Genomic DNA, 24,317 nt, shown 5'->3' on the forward strand with positions numbered 1-24,317 from the left:
TAGTTTTCACTATTGGTTCAAAAGGAATAAGGTCTTCAGTTGTGTCCTATATTTAGCAAGTTTCACTAGCTCACTTTGTGAGCATTTTTCTTCTGTTCATTTTTCTCCTATTCAGGGCTTGCTGGTCGGGGTTGTTGGAAAAGTTGGCTGCGGAAAAAGCTCCCTGCTTGCAGCAATCACTGGAGAACTGAACAGGTAATAATGTTGAATGAGTTGGGTCTCTTGGTTATAATTAAATGTGATAATCATGTTCTATTAAAGACCATCCTCTCACTTCCACCCTGGAACAAATAGTCCAGGCTCACATCATGATCTCCAGGTGCCACAATAGAGTTTCAGACATGTCTCCTAGGAACCTAACTCTAATTAGCCAGAGACTATTGAGTTCTCATTTGCAATAGTTCCCTATTTGAGACAAGAGGCAGACACAACTCTAACTTAAAATAATGTGTGCATGCACTATTTAGTTATTCATGTATTTATTTATAACAACAGCACCAGAACATGACAACAAGACCTATCAACAAGATTCACAGCAAAGTAGGTGATGAACAACTTGGGTGAATAACATAAGCAGTACAGTGGTATGAACAGTTCTGCACACTGTTTCTTTGCCATTGAGTCTCTTTAATAAGGTCGCATCTCCAGCTCAAATCAACCGTCTTCCTTCCCTCAGTTTTCTCTCCCATCAGCCTTGGACATTCCAAACGATGTCACAATTCCATAGCTAAGATTCTATCCACTATGTAACTACAACTCTACATCATCTTCCCCTTATATTTTTAACCAGAAATAATTAATAAATACTTAAACTTTGCCTTCAATTACAGAGGCTAACAGGAGTTTAACATCAACATCTTCTTCTTAAACAAAAATGTATGCACATTTCTACCTAGTGATGGTACAAGCAAATATTCTGAATATAGGAGACTGGCTCAGCTTATGGTGTACACCTATGGTGTGGCACCCTATACTGAGTCCAGGCAATCCTTAGCGATAGTGAATAGGTGTCAAGATAGCAAAAGCTCTGTAGGGGAAGCTGAGGTGAGCAGCTGAAGCTTATCAAGGACAAATGCAAAGCACTTGCAATACCTTTGTAGTCAGACAGTAACTTACTCACAAGAAAGACCTACATAAGGGTTGCAAAAATAAAGGATTCTTTATTACAGCACTAACTACTAGACTAGCATTGGTATATCTCCCTTTGGAGCTATCTACACACAATATATACACAAAATAACCAGCAGAAATAGCATAGGATACACAGGGCCCTATTGGGGGTGGGGGCAAACCATATACTAAGTAAGTGGAATGCTAAATAGTGAACCCAACTAAGGTAGGTGTGGTAGTTAGTTAGGAGAAGATAAAAATACCAGCGGTAAGTACAGTGAGTGTCCCCAGCGACCAGGTGCAAGGTGGTTACCTATCCAGTCATCCCATAGACTAACACAGGGAGTAGTGGTTGGAGTTTGTGTTTTTCAGGACCCTTCCCATTGGACCCCTAGGAAACCAACAGACAGAAGGAAGGATGGAGAGTGCCCCCACCGATGGTACCCAGAAGACTGGCTTACCTACACCAGGGGAGCCAGTTGCAGAGGGGAGAAGGGACTCTCTCTGAAGTCAGTGGAAGCCTCGCATTGTCCAGCTGCTGTCACGACCCGTGGGCCAGCCCGGTGGAACCCAGGGATGGATTCCAGATGTGGAGGACTTGAAAAGGAAAGGATCTGGTTTGGCACCCTTGGAGGTGCCCAGAGGATGCAGGTGGCAATGGCTACCCTCCTAGAGGTGAAGTTCCTGCACGTCAATGGACGAAGAAGTCCAGCTGCGGGTTCCAGGAGCTGCCCAAGATCCCAGGAGTCACCTACGAGTTGCCCCTCGACGGTTGCCAAATTGAGGGAGGGTCAGTGACTGGCCAGGTCACCAACAAGCGCTGGCAAATACAAGCAGGAGCTGAAGATGTATTTGCATAGTTTTGGGGACCAGCAAGGTCCAAGGGACTGTACTCTTGATGGGGAGTCAGGGCTGGCCCTCAGCACGCAGGGAGGCCAGCAGAAGTTATTGGAGCCCCCACGAGTGACCCACAGGCAATGGACGCAGGGAGTCACCAGGAGGTCACAGCAGCACAACAAAACAGAAGCCCCACGCCGCAGGAGTTGCAGAACAGGGGTTGATCTTTGAATTGCAGGGTGTTGGAGGCTTGGGTTTCTTAGTGCCTTCCTGGAGGAAGAGTCAACAGTCGCGGTGCACAGGGGTTCCAGCCCAGTGGCAGGAGCAGGGGCCCACAGTCTCCCAAGTTGGTCAGAAGGCAAGCAGGACCCAGAGGAAGCCACAGACCCACTACCTGTGATGCAAAGCCTTTTGATGTTCGTGGGACAGCAGACCCCACCAGCCAGTTGATGTTGTCTTGAGGTGCCTGTGGATGCAGGGGAGTGACTTCTTCACACCTAGGGAGATTCCTTTGTGCTTCCAGGTGCAAACAGAGTCTTTGTGATGCTGGAGGATGACAAGCCTTGGATGTTGCAGAATTCTTGCAGGATCCAGAGAAACAGTGTTTCAATGGGAACTTTCCCACCAGAAGCAGATGTGTTTTGATTCCAAAGCAGACCAGCAGCAGTTCCAGAGGCTAGAAGCAGATGTTTTGCAGAGAGTTCCTCATAGAGTCTTACTCAATGAATCTGAGAACCCACCCGCGGGGACGGCCTTAAGTAATCCTGAAAGGGGGTTGGTTACTCTCTGAAGTGACCCACAAATCAGAGGGCATACCAGAGGGGTGACTTACAGTGTCAAAGTGCAGTGACCAGGATATAAGTCAAGCCTTATATCTGTGGTGAAAGGGTGCATGCACCATTCCACGCAGGCTGCAATGGCAGGCCTGCAGACAGTTTGCATGGGCTCCCATGGGTGGCACAACATATGCTGCAATCCATGGGGGACCCCTGGTGTACTAATGCCCTGGGCACCTAAGTACCATATACTAGGGACTTACATTATTGCACAAGTATGCCAATTGTGGGTGTAAAAAGTTTACCAGCAACCAAATTTAGAGGAGAGAGCACAGACACTGGGGTCCTGATTAGCAGCATCCCAGTGAGTTACAGTCTAAACTGACATCAGGCATAAAGTGGGGGTAACTGTATTAGAATGATGGCACTTTCCTACACTGAATAATCATAGAAATACATGTCAGTTCATAATGTATTTAATGACATCCATACATTTTTAGTTTACTCATTCCACCTATTGAGTTTGAGGTTTATTGATTTTACACACATTCCCAAAACTCCACGTCTTTGCATCACTCAAAACAACTACATTGCTCTCCACTTCCTTAACTTTTTGTGGGCCAGAATGCTTGCTACCACCCTTGCGAACAATTCCACCCTTTCGTATGACTACCCAATTACCTCTGTCTATCCAGAGTCTTTTGACGTTCCGTTTTTTGTTGTAATATTCTTTTGCTCTTCTCTGTACACCACTCACCTTCTTTTTAATTTCGTCACAGTCAATCCAAACATTTTTCATTTCACTCAAACAGACAGGACACTCTTTCCTTCCGGGTTCCTTTCCTTTCAGAGGCATTAATGGTGACACATCTGTTACAGAATAGGAGTCTTTATATGAGCCCACATCAATTTTCTTAATTCTTTTTTCCATAGAAGTAAATTAGCCAATGCGAGTTGTATGTTTTCCATTACCAAACAATTCACTTTCTCCAACAATCCATTGACTTGCGGCCTAAACAGAGCCACCCTCTTATGCACAATTCCCATTCTGGAAAGATAATCAATAATTTCTTTGGAAATGAACTGAACTCCATTCTCAGAGACTATAGTCCTAGGAACTCCTTCCTCCATTAAAACATTCTCCAAAAATTCAATAACACTGGAAATATTCACTTCGTCAATAATTTTCACAACAAACCAATTTGTGTGATAGTCAAGTAGAATCAGAATTACTAGGCCCTATAAAATCGATAGCTAATCTTTGCCATGGTCGCACAGGAAAATCCACGCATTCCAGCGGTGGCTGTCTTACGACTGGTTTTGTCACTATTTGCATATGCATGACACTGTTTTACCAGTTACTCAATATCACCATCCATTCTGGATCATCACAACCACTGTCTCACCCTTCTTTAAGTCATATTATGGCATGGATGCCCCTCATGTGCAATGGTAACATTGCAATTCCAAATTTCAGCAGGAGGCCCCCGGTTAAACTCAATTCATCCTGTATCTTGTAAAATTAATTTAACTCCTTGCTCAACCCATCCCCATCACTCCATCGTTGCACAACTTTGCTTTACTCCATTACTGGAACTTTCATAGATTCACATGCTTGAATCATTCCCTGTCAACAAGATGGGAGTCCCCAGTACCATTTAATAGTAATACCATGTTACAGAGAGAGCAGAAGGCCCTAGGCCCTTCAATGTTGCAGTCTATCATAGTCAATTTAAAAAAGAGACCAAACCTATCCTTCAGCCAATCAGGCTGTAATGCCCTTTAAAACACTCCTGAGAGAAGATCCAGTCCCTCCGATTTTCTACCACACGTCGTACTAGGGAGTCTCCCCTGAGCCCTGCTCAGTTTCTCAATATCTGCATAAGACTATAGTCTAATTTTTCTACAAAGTTCTGAAGGTTTTTTTCACCTTCAGTACTCACAGTTTCACCTTATCAGAGGGATAACTTTATGGCCCTCATTACAACATTGGCGGTAAATCCCGCTTACTGCCGTGCAGAAGACTGCCAACACACCGCTGCGGCGGCGGAATTCCGCTACAGCTATTACGACCCACAACTCGAATCCGCCAAAATCTAGACACCCACACAAGTCCGCCACACCAAAGGTCAGTGATAAACTGGCGATAACAAAACCTCCACCGTCACGCCAACAGGAATACGCCCATACTATCACGACCCACGAATCCACGTGGCGGTCTTTCAACCGCGGTATTCCATTGGCGGTACACACCGCCGCGCTCATAATACTCACGCATTTACAAAACACAACCACATTGGACAATTCAAATACACACACCTGATACACATACACATACACACACCACTCCCACACACCCAATACAATATAAAACACACACCCACATAACCCACAAACCCCTACGACAAAAATTTAGAACGAAGCACAGAGAGAGACACCACCATCAACAAACTATCGTCCACAGGCACACAGCACCATCACTCACACAAAATCTACGCACCTCACACAACACACACAAACACATCACAACACACACCACCTCACACATCACCCACACCACCCCATGGCACCGCAAAGACACCCCAGGTTCTCTGACACGGAGCTCAGGGTCATGGTGGAGGAAATCGTCCGGGTAGAGCCACAGCTATTCGAATCACAGGTGCAGCACACCTCCATTGCTAGGAAGATGGAGCTATTGCGCAGAATCGTCGACAGGGTCAACACAGTGGGACAGCATCCAAGAACACGGGATGACATCAGGAAGAGGTGAAACGACCTACAGGAGAAGGTGTGTTCCGTGGTCTCAAGACACCAGATTGCAGTTCAGAGGACTGGCGGCGGACCCCCACCTCCTCCCCCACAACTAACAACATGGGAGGAGCAGGTCTTGGCTATACTGCATCCTGAGGGCCTCGCAGGAGTAGCTGGAGGAATGGACTCTGGTAAGTCAAATCTTAACTATTTCATCCCCCACCCTACCTGCATGCTATCACATACCCCCACCCTCACCCCCATCACTCCAACACCTCAAATATGTCCCACTATCACAAACCCCCCATCCCAACACCAAGCCCTGCATGCAACACCAAAGCATGGACACCCATCACCAAAGCATGTCCACTACACATGCCCACACAGATCCCCAAACCAAATATCACACAAGGTCCTAGACAAGAATGTAAGCACTGGGGTACAGGGTCACCCACCCATTGCACACAATGGCACACACAGATGCAACAATCATGCCTCTACACCCCTGCAGGACCCCTACCCAATGTCACCGGACAGGAGGTTCCAGACATGTCCACCCCCCCACAGAAGAGGCCCACAATGATGACAGCATCTCTGTCCAACTGGATCTAGATGACTAGCCCGGCCCATCTGGGACCTCGGGACAGTCGGTTCCCCACACACTGGCACATGCCACCACAGAGCCCCCCTCCCTCAGGAAACACCGGCACAGCACCCACCCAGCGGGCCCATACCTCTGTCCCCAGGACACGTCAAGCAGCAGTGTGTTCACCACTACAGGGAACCCAGGCAAACCCACAAACCCAAGAACATCAGGGACCTGGGGGCAGTGGCAGTGGGCACACAGCTCAGGGAACAGAGAAACAGGAAAACAGGGGAACTGGGAGGACTGCTGTGCGACAGGGGGAAGACAGGCCCAGGGAACCCACTCTCCACGAAGCCCTCTCCAACATCATGGGAGCATACCATCATTCCCAGGAGACGATGGCAATGGTACTGGCCAAGTTTCAGGATACCCAGCGGCTGCAGGAGGAACAGTATTTGGGGATCAGGGAGGACTTGAAGTCCATTAACACCACCCTGGTCACCATTGTAGGGGTGCTGAAGGACCTTGTGAACACCAGGAGGGACACTGTGGCACAACAAGGGGCCCCTGACACTAACCTCAATGATGAACTGCCCACCACCTCTGCCAGCGCTAGTGGATGGGAGGCACCGCCACAGGACCACGACACCAGCACCCCACCCCGTGCAGATGGAGAACCACCCCGCAAACAGTCCCTGAGATCCAGGACAAAGACAGAGAACAATGCCAAGACCCCACCAAGAAATGAGACCACCCTGAATGTCATCCTTCTGTCCCACTTCGTCACCCTGTCCATCCATCAACTACCCTAGCTCCACTTCCTATGCCCCTTTGGACAATGCACCTGTGAGACAGATAACTGGACTCTGCCATGGACATTCCTCCACCATCACCCCTTACCATTTTACAACCCCCTCTACTAATTTGCACTTAAATAAACACCCTTGAATCACAAAACAATCTGGAGTCAGTCTGTGCTTTCACAAATGTGTATTTGCAATAACTGAGGAAAATAGCAATGTCCATTGTATTGTCAACATACCTATGTCACACAGCTCTAGTCCATGAGGTAACATAGCAGAGGTCACACAGTGGGACCCACATCTGTGAAATGGAAAGGCAAAGTGACAGGTCAAGGTCCATACACTAGGTGAAAGTGACAGACATATGATAGGTCTAACAATTGTATGAGATGTAGGAGGCAGTGATGTCTTCTTACCTGTGTCTCAGTGGAAGTATTGCTGGATCACGTTGTTTCTGTTGTCTATATCCTCTTCTTCTGCCTCCTCTTCTTCACTGTCCACAGGCTCCACAGCTGCCACAAGACCTCCTTCTGGACCATCCTCCTGCAGAAAAGGCACCTGTCGTCGCAAAGCCAAGTTGTGGAGCATACAGCAGGCCACGATGATCTGGCACACCTTCTTTGGTGAGTAGTACAGAGAACCACCTCTCATATGGAGGCACCAGAACTTGGCCTTCAGGAGGCCGAAGGTTCTTTCTATAATCCTCCTAGTTCGCCCATGTGCCTCATTGTAGCGTTCATCTCCCCTTGTCCTGGGATTTCTCACTGGGGTCTGTAGCCATAACAGGTTGGGTTACCCAGAGTCACCTGCAAATGTCGAGGGACAACTGTTAGACACACAATAACCCGTAGGGACAAGCCCAAACCCAGACAACTATTCACACTGTATTGGGTCCTTGTCCTCACCTATTAGCCACACACAGTGCCTCTGGAGTTGCCCCATCACATAAGGGATGCTGCTATTCCTCAGAATGTAAGCGTCATGCACTGAGCCAGGAAACTTGGCGTTCACATGGGAGATGTACTGGTCGGCCAAACACACCATCTGCACATTCATTGAATGGTAGCTCTTCTGGTTTCTCTGAACCTGTTCACTCCTGCGGGGGGTACCAAGGCCACATGTGTCCCATCAATGGCACCTATGATGTTGGGGATATGTCCCAGGGCATAGAAGTCACCTTTCACTGTAGGCAAATCCTCCACCTGAGGGAAAACTATGTAGCTGCGCATGTGTTTCAGCAGGGCAGACAACACTCTGGACAACACGTTTGAGAACATAGGCTGGGTCATCCCTGATGCAATGACCACTGTTGTTTGAAAAGACCCACTTGCCAGGAAATGGAGTACTGACAGGACCTGCACTAGAGGGTGGATTCCTGTGGGATGGTGGATAGCTGACATCAGGTCTGGCTCCAACTGGGCACACAGTTCCTGGATTGTGGCACGATCAAGTCTGTAGGTGACTATTACATGTCTCTCTTCCATTGTCGACAGGTCCACCAGCGGTCTGTACACCGGAGGATGCCACCATCTCTTCACCTGCCCCAGCGGACGTGCCCTATAGACGAGAAAAGCGAGCACAGAGTCAGCCAACACTGAGGTAGTAAAAGAAAAATTTATTGCACACATTTGTCAATCCGCTATGTGCCTGTCTCTGTGTGTATGCAAAGCCTAGATATGTGTGACACATTTAAAAATAATGCCATGTGGCCCCCTGAAATGGCGGCTGCCTGACCTATAATGTGGGACAAGGGGATATGAGGTAACTGCGCTGGCGTTGTACACCGTCGCAGTAGGCGGTCGAAGACCGCAGCGCAATCCTGTATTGGTTAACATTGGGCCCTATGGATCCCAGGAGCCAATGACGATGTACGCCGGCGGTGACGGTACGCACCGCCGCAGACGTGACCGCCATTTTCTGTCTGTTCACTCACTTGATACCTGACCTTCAACAAGAGAGGACCTACACTGCAAGTGCTGCTGTGACCTGTGTCTGGAAGCAACGATGGCTCAGGTGTCTTGGGAAAGGGCCCCTGCCTTCACTTCAGAGGAGTTGGAGAAGTTAGTGGATGGGGTCCTCCCCCAGTACACACTACTCTACGGTCCTCCAGACAAACAGGTGAGTACACTGTGAGCATGCTGTATGGGCAATGCCTGTTTGGAGTGGTGTGGATGGAAGATACAGGGGGTGGGGGGACTGAGGCCTGCATGAGCGGACGGTGAGTGTATGTGCGTCAGGGCAAGGGTGGGAACGTGGGACAATGACTGTGACGGTCCAGACGGTTAAAGTTTTTCCTTTTCCCCTGTACTATTCCTCTAGGTCAGCGCCAACCAGAAGAAGGATATTTGGCGTGCCATCGCCAAGGATGTCCGGACCCTGGGGGTCCACCACAGACGGAGCACCCACTGCCGTAAAAGATGGGAGGACATTCGCCGCTGGAGCAAGACGACGGCGGAGGCCCAGCTGGGGATGGCCTCCCAATGTGGGAGGGGTGCCCATCACACCATGACCCCCCTGATGTTCCAGATCCTGGCGGTGGCGTATCCGGAGTTGGATGGGCGCTTGAGGGCATCACAGCAGCCACAAGGGGGTGAGTACAGTCACGTCCTTCTGACTCTGAGCGCATTAGGAGGTGTCTGGTTCGGGGAGGTGGGCAGTGGGTTACCCTAGGCCAGGGCGAGCTTTGTAGGCAAGGACCCTTTGTGAGGCAGGCTATGTGGCAGCCCAACCCCACCAGTAGTAAGAGCCATCTACACCTAGTCAGGCTCTTGTGACTTCCATGTGTGCAGCAATCGAACATAGGCCTTGTACCCTATGTCCCTGTGATTAATTAGGGAACTCTAAGTGCATGGCGTAGTGCAGAGGGCTGCTGTGTCTGTAGTGTCCACCAACGGTAGCGGTATTGCATGCACTGAACATGCCTTTCTTATTTCTCTCCCCCCCTTTTTGTGGTCTCCCTGTTCTTGTGTGCATTAGCATCATCAGGCGGAGCAGCAGTGCCACCGGAGCAGGAGGGAGCTGCATCCCACATGGCCCTGGAGGGCGAGACAACAGAGTCTGAAGTCACCAATGGGACGGAGGGCGAGGGGAGCTCCACGGCGGGGACAGGAGCAGAGACCAGCGACACCGACTCCTCCTCTGATGGGAGCTCCCTTGCGGTGGTGGGCCCCTCTGTGCCCACTGTATCTGCAGGTACAGCCGCCAACCCCCCTACCAGCACCGCCCTCCCAGCAGCCCCTCAGCATGTGTCCCGTGGCCGCTCACCCAGGAGGGTGGGCATCTCCTTTGCCCCAGGCACCTCCGGCCCTGCCCCAGTCAGCCCTGCTGCCCTCAGTGAGGAGTCCATTGACCTCCTGAGATCCCTCACTGTTGGGCAGTCTACAATTCTGAATGCCATCCAGGGTGTAGAGAGGCAGTTGCAACAAACATATGCATACCTGGAGGGCATTCATTCTGGGCAGGCAGCCCAAGAGAGAGCATTTCAGGCTCTGGCCTCAGCACTGATGGCAGCCATTGTCCGTGTGTCCAGCCTCCCCCCCTTCAACTTCCTCCACCCAGACCCAATACCAAGTGTCCTCTCCCAGTGTGTCTGTGAGCCCTCCTCCCAAAGTACACAAGCGCAGTCACACACCCACCCAACAGCCATCCACCACACAACAGCCTCCAGCCCATTCACCTTCACCCAAAGTCAGCAAACGTACACCTCCTACATCCACTACCTCTTCCTCCACTCCTAAACCCCCTCCATCTACCCGTCCCAGTGTGTCTAAAAAGCTTTTCCTATCAAATGTTGACCTCTTCCCTACACCTCTCAACCCTCGTCCGTCCCCTAGGGACCGCCTTTCCAGGTCCCAACCCAGCACCTCAGCCACCACATCACGGCGCACAGTGGTGCCAGCAATAGCAGGATTCTGGAGTGCGCCAAGCAACAGGGCTGCCAGTGTCCCAAGGAGCGAGAGAAAGGACATTACAAAACAGAAAAAGTTGCCCACTTCCCAGAGGGAGGTGGCGAAAACACCTGCCATTAAGGGCTCAGACAAGACAAAAGTTGAAAGTGGCAAGACAGCTGCTCCACCATCCAAGGTGGGGAAGGGCCTGAAAATCAAAGGCAGGTCCGCGTCGACGCCAACCTGCACGGCGGACAAGACCGCCACCAGCACCGCCGCAAGCACTGCCGCCACAGACACCGCCACCAGCACCCCTGACACTGAGCCCTTCACCAGCACTGCAGACACTGTGCCCTTCACCAGCACCGCAGTCAGTGAGCCCGCCACCAGCACCGCTGCTACTGACACAGCCGCCAGCACCGCAGTCAGTGAGCCCGCCGCAAGCACCGCCGCTACTGACACCGCCGCCAGCACCGCAGTCAGTGAGCCCACCGCATGCACCGCCGCTACTGACACCACCGCCAGCACCGCAATCAGTGAGGCCGTCACCAGCACCTCAGTCAGTGAGGCCGCCACCAGCACCGCTGCCACAAAGACCGCCGCCAGCACCGATGCCACAGAGCCCGCCGCAAGCACCGCCGCTACTGACCCCGCCGCCAGCAGCCCCGCAACATCCTGAGCCAGTGGCACCACCACAGACATGGCTGCCATCCCCTGTGTTCAGTCGTACAAGGCTGGTGGTCAGTTCCAGGAGCCTGGGCAGCTTGCATGTTGCACCACTGTCAGTGGAGTGTCACATCCACTACCTCAGTCATTGGCAGGATGAAGCACTCTGGGCACAAAGCCCCCTCCAGCACCAGTGGAGAGATACATCCACTACCTCAGTCCTTGGCAGGATGAAGCACTCTGGGCACAAAGCCCCCTCCAGAACCAGTGGAGAGATACATCCACTACCTCAGTCCTTGGCAGGATGAAGCACTCTGGGCACAAAGCCCACTCCAGAACCAGTGGAGTATCACATCCACTACCTCAGTCATTGGCAGGATGAAGCACTCTGGGCACAAAGTCCCCTCCAGAACCAGTGGAGTATCACATCCACTTCCTCAGTCCTTGGCAGGATGAAGCACTCTGGGCACAAAGGACCCTCCAGAACCAGTGGAGACTGTTATCCACTTGAGAAACTGTGGCTTTTCACTCCCCAGGATAAAGCAGTGGGCAACCCACCCACTGGAGAGACTTGAGAGACTGTGGCTTTGCACTCCCCAGGATAATGCAGTGGGCAACCCACCCACTGGAGAGACTTGAGAGACTGTGGCTTTGAACTCCCCAGGATAAAGCAGTGGGCAACCCACCCACTGGAGAGACTTGAGAGACTGTGGCTTTGCACTCCCCAGGATACATCAATGGGCATGGAACCCCCTCGTGGAGCTGGCGTTGTGCACTCATCCGGCTGAGGTGCCCCCCTTCCCTTCCCCCTGAGGTGCCTTATTCATTTCGATCTGATGCCCCAGCAGTGTTCTCTCCGTTTTGAGTCTGGTATCGAGTGTGGGCCTCGCCCATGCATTTTGGGCCCAGTGGTCCACGGACTATGAATGGTGCACTACCCGGACTTGAATAGTTGGTGTACATAATTGTTTATATTTAAAGTTTTGACTAATAGATTTTTATTGATTACAATCCTTACAATCATTTCCTTTTGTCATTGTGTTCTTCCAGGGGGGGCTTGGGGGGTGTAAATGTAATGTTGCATCATGTATTTGTGTGTATGTTGTTGTGGGTGAGGGTATGGGTGGGGGTGTTGCGTGTTGCATGTGTGTGTCACTCTCTTTTCCCTCCCCCCTCCGCTGTGTTGTAGGTGCAGTACTCACTGTGGTCTTCGCCGCCGTCTTTTGTGCTCCTGGTAGAGGAGCAGGAATACTATCGCAGGGAGTATTTGGAGTTCTGGCTCCATGGCGTCCTGGTTCCTCGTGGGTTGTGTAGAGGTGAGTGTTTCCCCTTCCAAGTCCTGTTTCCGCCGTGATTTTGTTCATGTTGGTTCCGCCCCGGAAAAGGTGGCGGATTGGCCTCTCATAATAGTGTGGGCGGTACATTGACTTCCGCCTGTCTGTTGGCGGTGACCGCCGCTGTGTTTGCTTCTACCGCTGTGGCGGTCAGTGTTAAAGTGGCTGTCTCTGTTGGCGGTTTCCGCCATGGTCGTGATTCCATTTATTTTACCGCCGGCCTGTTGGCGGTCATACCGCCGCTTTAACACAGCCAGGGTTGTAATGAGGGCCTATATCTGACAAGAAAAAGAAAACCCTGCAATACTTGTGACAAAAAGAGGTTACACTCTGAGGACCCGCATCAGGACTGCATTTATTGCCTCTACCCCGATCACTCTGCGAAGGACTGTACGGTATGTCTTACCTTTTCTACAAAAAAACTTTAAAGGACAGAGAAGGAAGGCTGCTTATCTGGCTACAAAAGCTTAAAACCAGGAAAGATCCAGTTTCAGATTCTGATAGTGAGGACTCCTTTTTGTCTTCCAGGAGATCCCATAGGACAGAGAGATCGCCCCATGCTAGATCCTCCTCAGAACAGCCCAAAAAAGCCTAAAAAAAGACCGCTTCAGGGTCTTACAGAGGCCACAGCCCTCTGGGCTCACAGATCCAGGTCGTATTCATCAGTAAAGGAGAGAAAAGAACATTCTACCTCCTCTGAGAACACTTAAAAATACTCCTCTGAGCCGCCTACACCACCTCCTAAGGTCTCATATGCTTTCAAAAAACTTCTTTAGCTCCACCTGCCAACAGATCATTGATGAGCACCCCACCGTTGACGAGAGTGTCCTCGTCGCCACCAACGACGACCAAGACATATACGGTGGCATCATGGATGAAGATGATAGCCACCATCTCTTCTCCGTCCACGTCTACCTCCTTCTCAACGGTGACATCGTCGATAACAGCGTCCTTGAGTAAGCTGTCGACCCTCAAGATCGCCTTTTCCTCATCGTTGATGACACTGATGATGCCTCTTCCTTTGATGCTACTCACAGTGCAACAGTCCATGCCCCCTTCAATGACTACTCTGCTGAAGACGGATACATCACCCATCACTCTGATGATGTATGTCAGGTCTCACACTGAAGATGGCCAACTCTGTGGTGGTGTTGGGCAGATACGATAGACAGTTAATAGCTATTACCCAATACGTAGATCAGCTTCCAGAAGCAACCAAGCTAGAAGCAAAAAAGATCTTGCAAGACGGAGAGAGGACATCAACAGAAATGATCGAAATACACACAAAGACAACCTCCACAAGTGGCATACAACAGACCTGTGCCCAGAGGGCAACCAGCCAGTCAGGGAAAAGACTCTATTCGCCGCCAGTGACCTGTTCCAGGCTCCAGCTACCCCTGTCCTATCAAATTTCAGGCTAGCGGGCAGAATATCCTCATTCCTCCATCAGTGGCAAGAGATAACATTGAACCAATGGGTTCTGGACCTGGTTCAGTTTGGAAGCATTCTGGAGTTTGTCCAGAATCCACCTCCCAACCCACCACACACGTCCATTCCCAAACATCTCCATCAGCTCAAATTGGAAGTCAAGATCATGCTTCAGAAAGGCGCGATAGAGAGGGTCCACCTTTCCCAACAAGGAAAAGGATTCTACTCCTGTGTCTTTCTACTTCGCAAAAATTGGAAGGACCGGCGACCTGTCCTAGCCTTCAGAGATCTAAACATCTATCTCAAGAAACAATCATTCTGCGTGTTAACGCTACAAAATATTCTCCTTGGCATAAACCACAGGGATTATATGTCCAACCTTGATCTGCAGGCCATGTGCTTTCATCTCCCTATTGGGTTCTGCCTATAATAAACCCCAGGATATTCATAAAGTGCCTGGCACTGATGGCCTCATTCTTAAGAAAACAGAAGCACCAAGGCCCTGATTTAAATTTAAGAAAAGTGGCGCCCCTTAGCGCCCCCTAATACCACGATGTGTGCACCGTATCTAAGATATGGCGCACCATGGTGGTATTTAGGGGAACTAGCGTCAAACTTTTTGACACTAGTTCGGAGCTTTGCAGGATTAGCATCAAACAATTTCCTGCTAATTTTGATGCAGCAATTTTGGCCTTGTTAGGCCACATTAGCGGGGAAAATTTACGATAATGTGGCACAAGGAGGCGCCAGGGTCTCTTACATCAGCCCCCAAGTCTTCCTGTACTTGGACAACTGGCTCATTAAGGCAAAGTCACCTCAGGCAACAAAGAAATCTACAAGGGCGTGTATTGCCATGTTCAATGAGCTTTGCCTCACTCTCAGTTGGAAAAAGTCCAGTCCTCAGCCCTCACGGACTACAACTTTTTTGGGGTGAAACCTAGACACCACATCCAACATAGCCTCTCACTGCTGAAAGACAACAAAGACTGATTACATTGGGAAAAGCCATTAAGGTGTTTCAGTACACCTTTACATGTCTTTATTAGAGATGATGTCCTCGTGCATCCCACTACTACTGTTCTGTGCCCTACGTATGCATCCCCTCCAGGAGGAGCTAAGCCTCCAATGGATTCAAGGCACCGGTGGTTTCAAATCTCATCACAATCACTTCAGTCGTGTTCAAAACCATAAGTTGATGGGCTCAGCAAAAGCACCTCTCAATCGGCCTCTCCTTCCTCCCTCAATAATCTCCATTGGTCATCATCACCTAAGCCTCGCTGGACAGATGGAGAGCATATCTTCAAGACCCACAGGTCAGCGGCAAGTGGAAGATACCTCATCAAAGTTCGCACATCAGTCTTCTCAAGCTGCAAGTAGCTAAACTGGCCTTGCAAGCTTTCCTCCCGAGGATTGCCAACTTAGAGGTTTTCAAAAGAACAAACAGTACCACCCCATGCACTACCTCAACAAGCAGGGAGGTGTGAGCTCTCTTCTCCTCTCTCAAGAATCACAAGAGATTTTGGAATTGGGCCATCACACATGGGGTGCATCTATGAGGAGAACATTTTCGATGGCATGGTACGGAATCTTTGCTTACACCTTTCCGCCCATTCCCCTGATTCCAAATGTAGTCACCAAAATGAAGATTGAGCCTTGCACACTGATCTTAATAGCCCCAACGTGGCCGGGCCAACACTGGTTTACAGAGCTTCTTCTGCTGTCAGTGAGACCTCACATCCCGTTAAAGGACTCGCCTTACCTCCTGAGCATGAACAAGAGTCATGTCTTCCACCCAAATCCAGAATCTCTTCACTTATCAGCCTGGCTCCTGAACACAATGAGTTTTCCCATCTGCACATCCCTCTGGAGTACACAGACCTACTCTCAAGGGCCAAAGCTACCAGCACTAACAAAACTGTAAGTGGAAGAGGTTTGGTTTATGGTGTCAACAGCAACAGATACATCTGTCTACTTCACTGGAGCAGATATTACCCTACCTATTGCATTTGGCATATTCAGGCCTAGCTAATGCCTCCATCAGGGTTCATCTAGCTGACATTTCTTGTTTGAGACGTTCACATAGAACACCCTCCTTATGGCCCTGCAAACTTGTCAAACAATTTCTGAAAAGGCTCTTCAGAGTCATCCCACCATTCAGACCTCCTCGTCCTTTGTGGCATCTGAACACAGTCCTTGCACAGCTCATAAAACAGCCATTTGAGCCAATTCACAGATCCTCATTGAAGTTTCTATCCTCGGAGGTAGCCCTCCTGGTGGCTCTCACATCTGCCAGACAGATCAGTGAGAACCAAGCATTGACGATTCAGGAACCTTTTTTTTACAGTTTAGAGACACCATGATAATCCTACATACAAACCCATAATTCATACCTAAAGTCCCTTCGGACTTCCATATCAATGAGCAGCTAATACTGTAGACCTTCTTTCCAAACACCTAACACCAGCGGAAAGGGATCTTCATTGTTTGGATGTTAAAAGGTGCATCAAATTCTACCTTGACAGGACCAATCTTTCTGTAAGACTACCCAGTTGTTTCTCGCTTACAGTACACCCAGAAAAAGCCAACCCCTTTATAAACAAAGCATCACTAGATGGATATCCGATGTGATTTGATTTTGCCACCAGGCAGCAGGCAAGCCGTTGCAGACTTATCTCCATGTTCACTCGATGAGAACTGTGTCGACCTCAACTGCAGTGTTTGTGGGTGTACCACTCCAGGACATTTGAAGAACAGCTATCTGGAAGAATCAACATACCTTTATGCAACATTACTGTCTCGATTCCACTCAAGAGGTGGTAGCAGTGGGCCAGGCGGTCCTAAGACATCTTTTTCAGTAAAGGTGAGGCATCACAAACTACTTCAAGTGCCTCGATTCCTCCTGTAAGTTCACCTGGTGACATACAGCAGACATGTCTAGTACACAAAATATGGATCCACCTCCCATAACTGGAATCATCTCTGAAAAATTGGGAAGAGGTTGCCTGTCTACCCATATATTCTTGTTTAAGTCTTGTAAATCTAGGATGCATGGTCAAGATAACGACCGTGTGAGTTGCAAAGCATGGAGCTTTTCAGCCCTCGGCCCAAAACATGCCATCTTGACGCATAATGGAGACCTCCCGCTGCCTGTGATGCCAGCTGCTGATCCTGGCACCTGACGGCATGATGTGGAAGCCTCCTTCTCTCTCTGAAGCCACAGATGATTGGCTCGCCCGCAGACACGGCCTGCGACCTCCAACAGGCCTGCTTTGCCCATTGAGAAGTGACTCATCTGGGACAGATACTTTCCCAGGCAGCCTGAGAGGGGGCCCCTTACTACACGAACATCTGACCTCCCTGGATGGAGTTAGAAAATATCATGCCGCATTTGGCCACACCTGCCTTCTACCTCTGGGCACGGTGATGACATCACATTGTGAGGGGACTTTGAACCTGCATGGTGGCACTGCTCCCTTCCGATGCAGAAACGGGTGAGTGCCCCTGTTGGGATGCCATAAACCTGCTAACTGGTTTCCCCCTCCCATGGGGACCAGTGTGGCCCTAATGACACCACATAGTCATGTTGGCCTCCTTCCTACACCCAAGACCTCTGAGACGCTGCAAACCATCCCAGGGATACCACAACAATGGTACACACCAGTGACAGGACCCTAGTGGCACACCATAGGTGGAGGCATGAAGGGCCCCCTTCTTGTCCCCTTATCACCAACTAGAGACAATTCTGTGAGGTGAGGAATTGATACTAAGGCGAACAGCGTACAGTTCATTCACTGTCCCCCTATCGCTACATGATAAATGTATTTGCCTAACTGTCTGGGACACTGTATCGAGCCTGAGAATATGGGGAGATTGTTGAGAATCAACTTGAGGAGTTGGGGTTACTGGAGGGTGACTAATTCACCCCCACATCTCCTCTTATCTCCACATTTTACTATACCCTGTACCCCACGCAATCAACAGCCTGCTACAAGGCAGCAAACAGGTGGGCCCTGGGATTACCTTGCATAAATAATTACCTGCACTGTGACTCACCCGCGTAGTTTGTATATAGCAAGGCAGGGCAAGGGCAGTGGGACCTGGTGCCCTGGGCAGCGGAATGGAAGGAGATACACTTCACCCTACGGGGTGTCCCTCGAGAACACGCAAGTTGCCCACTCATGCAAGTTGAAATTCTGACTGATGTGCTAGATATTAAAACCACCCTAGAACCAAAGATTGGAGCCCTGAGGATTGGTATGGGTCTTATGAGGGAAGACCAAAAAAAGTTAAAGGAGCACATTGAGGACACAGAATCCACTCTGGCCTCCCTCAGACCTGCAGTCACAGACACAAGTGTACACATTAAGGCCCTTCAAGAGGAGGTAGACCACCTCAGAAAACATGTTTATGATCAAGAAGGCAGGTCCCGGCGCAACAATGTTAGGATCGTGAGCCTCCCAGAGCAAGTTGAGGGCCCCCGTGTGGAACTTTACCTTGAGGAGTAGTTCTCCACCACGATTACGCAAGGCAAGCACTCATCATTCTTCTATGTGGAATGTGCCCACAGGGTCCTGGGCAGGCCGCCTCCTCTGGGGACTTCCCCACGCCTAGTGGTCACCAGCCTGTTCAGTTATAGAGACAGGGGTTATATCCGATAAGTAACCTTAACAAAAGGCCCATCGATGGCTGAGAACTCCCACGTCAACATTTTCCCTGATTACACCATGGAGGAGCAGCGCCGGAGATCTTCTTTTCTAGCCGAGAAAAGATGCCTCCATGATCACAACATCAAATATGCTCTAAATTTCCCTGCCACCCTCAGGATAATGTACAGAGACAGCACCACTTTCTGCGCAACTCCAGAGGAAGCTTGGACTTGGTTGGAAGACAAAGGCATTGCTACTTGCCCTCCAGAGAAGATGGACTCCCCCAACCAAGTGAAAGGTGCAATGATGTTGCAGAACTCGCAGCAAGCGTCCTATGGTAGACCCATCAAAGGAACAGGCTGCCAAAGAAAGGGCCAAGGTGGTTGCAGAGGTGGAACAGCATGTTCTGACCCCATCGCCTGCTAGCTCAGTGTTGGGGAGACTTGACGACGTGACTTCGGACACAGCCCTGACTTTGGTTGCCACATTGCTTGGTGAGTTCCTGTGGTAACCTCTCAAACTACTGAAGATATGATATAGGCTCCTATATTAAACTGGTTCAAAACTGCCTCCACTATGCCTCTGTGAGTAACATGCTGTATTGAATCGGTGGGGGGCATTAAACTGGTGCAGTTGCTGAGAGTTGCGAGTAACTCCATCCATCCATCCATGAATATTGTTATTGACGTACTGCCACTACCCCATATATAGACAGTGACACTGAAACTGACTGGTTTACAACTTTGTTCTTTGCTGCATTTAAGTGCCTCTGGCCAGACACCCGTTGGTGTGCTAGCCCAGGAGGGGGTGTTTGAAGACAACTGTTTTACTTGCTAAGTAATTATTTGTTGAATATTTGTATGTGGAACCTGAATGGATATTAGATGGCCTCCCTGTCTCATTAATTTATTTATATGCTTCCTACACCAATCAGGCCTTTTTTCTGCAATCCCTCAAATTGTCTCTCATACATAACGCACTAGCACCTTGTTATTGGGGAGGTGATTTTAATTGCATTCCCGACTTAGACTGTGACCGTTCTCACCCACCAGTACCCAGGGTGCAATCCACTGCTCTTACTCAACACCTTAGATGCTGGGCCTCTCACAATCAGGTGCTGGACATCTGGCAAAGCCTACATCCCACGATTAGGGAATACTCCTTTTATTCTGGTTTACATGACCTACACACTAGAATAAACCTTTTATACTGCAGCTCTGAGGCACTCTCAAGGGTTACATGTGCTGAATACCTGGGACGCACCTCCTCAGATCATTGTCCCTTACAACTCCAATTGTCATGGGGCCAAGGTTGCCTATGCATACCTACATGGCTCCTCCCTGCGGTCGCCCTGCAGGACAGGGTATTCAGCAACACTCTCTCAACCATATCACCTCATACTTCAAGGACAACAAAGGCACGGCATCTAACACTGGCATAGAGTGGGACATGTTCAAAATGGTCTGTTGCGGTCAGGCAATCAAGATGGTGTACAGCACTAAGTTAATGCTGCGTAGGGAGCTACACACATTGGAAACAGACATCCAGAGATGTGAGCAGATGGTGCCTGAGAGCTGCTGCTTCACTGGCATGAGCAAGGCTCGCCCACAAAATGAACCTTTGAGGCGTTGGGCAAACTGGGTTATAGAGATAACCTGTTGAGAAAACATGTGGAGGGCGACAAGGCAGGGAGGCTTTTGGCCTGGCTCCTCTGTTCCAACTCCTCCATGGCTCCAATTACTGCTATACACAGTGAGATTGGTTTATTGCTCAATAACCAAGATGTCATTAATAATGCTTTTCGTTCCTACTATACCAAGCTGTATATAGCCCCAAGGCCTGTAAAAACAACTTTTATTGGGTCGGTTCTAGATAATATACACCTCCTGCAACTACAGTCATCCCAGTGAGTGGCTCTCAAGACACCCCTATCAGCAGCTGAAATTTCTGAAGTGAACAAACTAATGGCGTGAGGCAAGACCCCGGCGTGGATGGTTGGCCTGTTGAATTTTACTCTGCTTTTAATTCCAAACTCACCCTGTACTTGTTGAAGGTATTTAACTCCACCTATTCAGCTGGCATACTTCCTCCCTCACTTTGGGAGGTGGTCATGCTCGTTCTACTGAAGCCAGATAGGGATGCCCTACTACTTGGGCATATCGCCCTTCTCCTTATTGAACATGGACTATGAGGTCCTTGTTAAGGTGTTGGCCAACTGGCTGATCCCATTAGCACAATATGTAGTACACCCAAAAACAGGTTTATACTTGTCAGGAACACGTTTCTGAACCTGTGTCACTTGTTCATACTGATGGATTGGCCACGGTCGTTGAGCATGAACCCCTGGGTTGCATCGCTGGACATAGAGAAGGCATTTGACACCCTGGGGTGGAATTATCTGAAGGTGGTCCTTGCGAGATTTGGGATAAGCCCCAGATTCCTCCAATGGATTGCTTTATTATAAACACACCACTTTCCCGGGTGTAAACTGGACATGCCATATCCGATCCATTTAATATGAATGCAGCACCCGCCATGGCTGCCACGTGTCACCCCTTGCTTTGGCTATGGAACCCCTTGCATGTGCACTCTAGATGTGAGCCTTGGAATGAGGAATCCAAGTCACAGACAGGTGGCACATGGGTTTGTTGTAGGCTGGTGATGCTCTGGTATACCTTAAGGGAAATTGCTACAGTGCTCCCTTGACTAATGGAACTCCTACATCAGTTTGACAAAGTGTCCAGAATGAGGGTGAACTGGGACAAATCTCATTTGTTCCCCCTGACAGCCCTGCCTGAGGCTTAGTGGAGAGGGCTTCAGCATACTCTGCTCCCTTAGTCTTGTGACATATTTAAATACTTGGGTATCCGAGTGTATCATTCCAACAAAGACTTGATAGATGCCAATGTGGGCAGGGCCCTGGCTGGCATGAGGTCATCCCTCCCATTCTGGACATCCTTGCCACCCTCCCCGGTGGGGCAGATTGCCATCTCTAAGATGATGGTACTTCCTAGGTTACTGTATTTTTTCTCCACCATCCCTGTCCTGTTACCTAACAGGCTATTGGCAGAACTATGCTCACTCCTGACCGCCCTGATATGGGGCAAGGGCAGGAGGCAAGTGGTGCTCACCAAACTCTGTGCCTCTTTAGAAGGGGGTGGACTAGGTACCCAAAACTATAACACTTCTATGCCACTGCCCAGCTGCAGCGGCCCACGCGGTGGCTGGTGGGTCACAATCTGTCTGAACTGAGACACTGGTTTGGTAGAGCAACACCACTCCCTGTGTTGCAATGGCTGCTGGGCTCTGAGGTGGAGGTCCCAAGGAGGTGGGGGATGGCTGAGGCTTGTTGGATCACATATATGCTCAAAACCCATCCTCCCCCTTCGTATGCGCAGGAACTACCCCTCTGGGCATTGCCTGGCTGTTACGCTTGTGGCTGGACTCAACCTCATTGTCAGAGGCTGGCCTTACTACATGGGGCGATCTTTTTACTGACAAGATTCTTGGCATGTTCAAGAGCTTGGTGGATGATTATAGTATGCCACCAGACTCCTTTATCTTCTATGCCACACTTATGCAACAGTTACACTAGATGTGGTGTAAAACGCATGATGAGCCAGAGACTTCATTATTTTTCCAGCTATTATTGACACTTGGGGGTGGTCAAAGGGCTGTTACATATCTTTATAGCTCCCTACATACTGTTAGGGAAGTACCCCTCCACTCTCTTCAAGCCTATTAGGATGCCGCCCTCGACATCAGTCTTACTGATAAACAATAGAAACAGTTTATAGGGGTACCGAAATTCATGTCCACAAACGCCAGACTGAAATACACACAATTTAACTATCTTCACCACACCTATCTTACCCCATAACAGTTGGCGCGCATGTACTCAGGAGTCGCAGATACCTGCCCACGATCACTGCGGCACATTTTATACATATAGGGGGTCATTCCGACCCCGGCGGTCAAGGACCGCCGGGGCCGGGGTCGGCGGGAGCACCGCCAACAGGCTGGGGGTGCCCCGCAGGGCATTCTGACCGCGGCGGTTTGGCCGCGGTCAGAACAGGAAAACCGGCGGTCTCCCGCCGGTTTTCCGCTGCCCTCAGGAATCCTCCATGGCGGCGCAGCTTGCTGCGCCGCCATGGGGATTCCAACACCCCATACCGCCATCCTGTTCCTGGCGGTTCGCCCGCCAGGAACAGGATGGCGGTATGGGGTGTCGTGGGGCCCCTGGGGGCCCCTGCAGTGCCCATGCCAATGGCACAAAGAATTTCAGTGTCTGCTTAGCAGACATTGAAATTCGCGACGGGTCGCACCTTCCCACTCCGCCGGCTCCATTCGGAGCCGGCTTCCTCGTGGGAAGGGGGTTTCCCGCTGGGCTGGCGGGCGGCCTTCTGGCGGTCACCCGCCAGCCCAGCGGGAAAGCCAGAATGGCCTCCGCGGTCTTTCGACCGCGGAGCGGCCATATGGCGGTTCCCGGCAGGCGGGCGGCTACCGCCGCCCGCCAGCCTCAGAATCAGGCCCATAGTCTGGACCTGCCCTCAACTTGTCACTTACTTAAATTACGGGATTGTACTTGGAGGCCTTGGGCTCCCTGCTCCAGAGGGAGGGACCGAGCATTGCCCCCTGCTTCACAGCCTGCAAGCTTGTTGATACATTTATTGATTTAGCCATAGTTCTGGCTAAATGCAGGATAGCCATGAGCTGGAAATCTTCTCTTCACCTCGACCCCCCATTCATCTGTGGCTGAGAGATCTGGGCTCTGGTATACTAGCAGAGCAGCAGGCACTGTGTAGTGGCGGATCAGGATGCTTGGGCCGGCCACACCTCCCGACTGGCAAAGTATTTGGGGAAGGTAGAGGCTAAATATGACGTCCGACCCTCCTGAACATTTTCAATGCTGTCCTCACCCTTGGAGATACTAGACTCATGCCCTCTCCCCTCTCTCAGGTGGGAGGCTCTATTCTACTGGCTGAGATCTAGGTGAAAATACTGACCAAATACACATCTATATTGGCAATACCCCCCACACAACCTGATGAAAGATAATCCTCTCTCCCCATCCCCTGCCCTTCTCTGTCCCTCCACCCCCATCAATTGAGTATGAGTGATTACATACCTTAGTTCAGTTGACATCCATGTAGATTAATGTATTTTGCAGAAATTTGAATATGCAATGCTAAGAATATGAGTACTACTGTCCTTCTGAAAGCATTGTGATAACTTAAGTACCACTAACTGAGTTAAGCACTTGTAAATGTTTCAACATACATGTAAGAGCATGTTTATAATACTGTTGACTCATTCGAATGATATACTGCACAACATTGCTATTGTTACTCTCATTCATTCTAATAATAAAATAATAAAAACAAAGGGGGTCATTACAACCCTGGCGGATGGTGTTAAAGCAGCGGAAATACCGCAAACAGGCCGGCGGACAAAAAAAGGGATTTATGACCCTGGCGGAAACCGCCAACAAAG

General features: G+C 49.9%; 1 protein-coding gene across 1 annotated transcript in view; it reads left to right on the forward strand.

Annotated features, from left to right (window-relative positions):
* The window catches only part of LOC138296821 (ATP-binding cassette sub-family C member 10-like), a 669,768-nt gene that overhangs the window by 203,938 nt on the left and 441,513 nt on the right, over positions 1-24,317 (forward strand). The window contains exon 7 of the mRNA XM_069236276.1: positions 116-195. Within this exon, the coding sequence (XP_069092377.1) occupies positions 116-195 (80 nt within the window). The remainder of the gene's footprint in view (positions 1-115; positions 196-24,317) is intronic.

The sequence above is a fragment of the Pleurodeles waltl genome, chromosome 5 (genome assembly GCF_031143425.1).
Source record: "Pleurodeles waltl isolate 20211129_DDA chromosome 5, aPleWal1.hap1.20221129, whole genome shotgun sequence".
Classification (NCBI taxonomy): Eukaryota; Metazoa; Chordata; class Amphibia; order Caudata; family Salamandridae; genus Pleurodeles; species Pleurodeles waltl.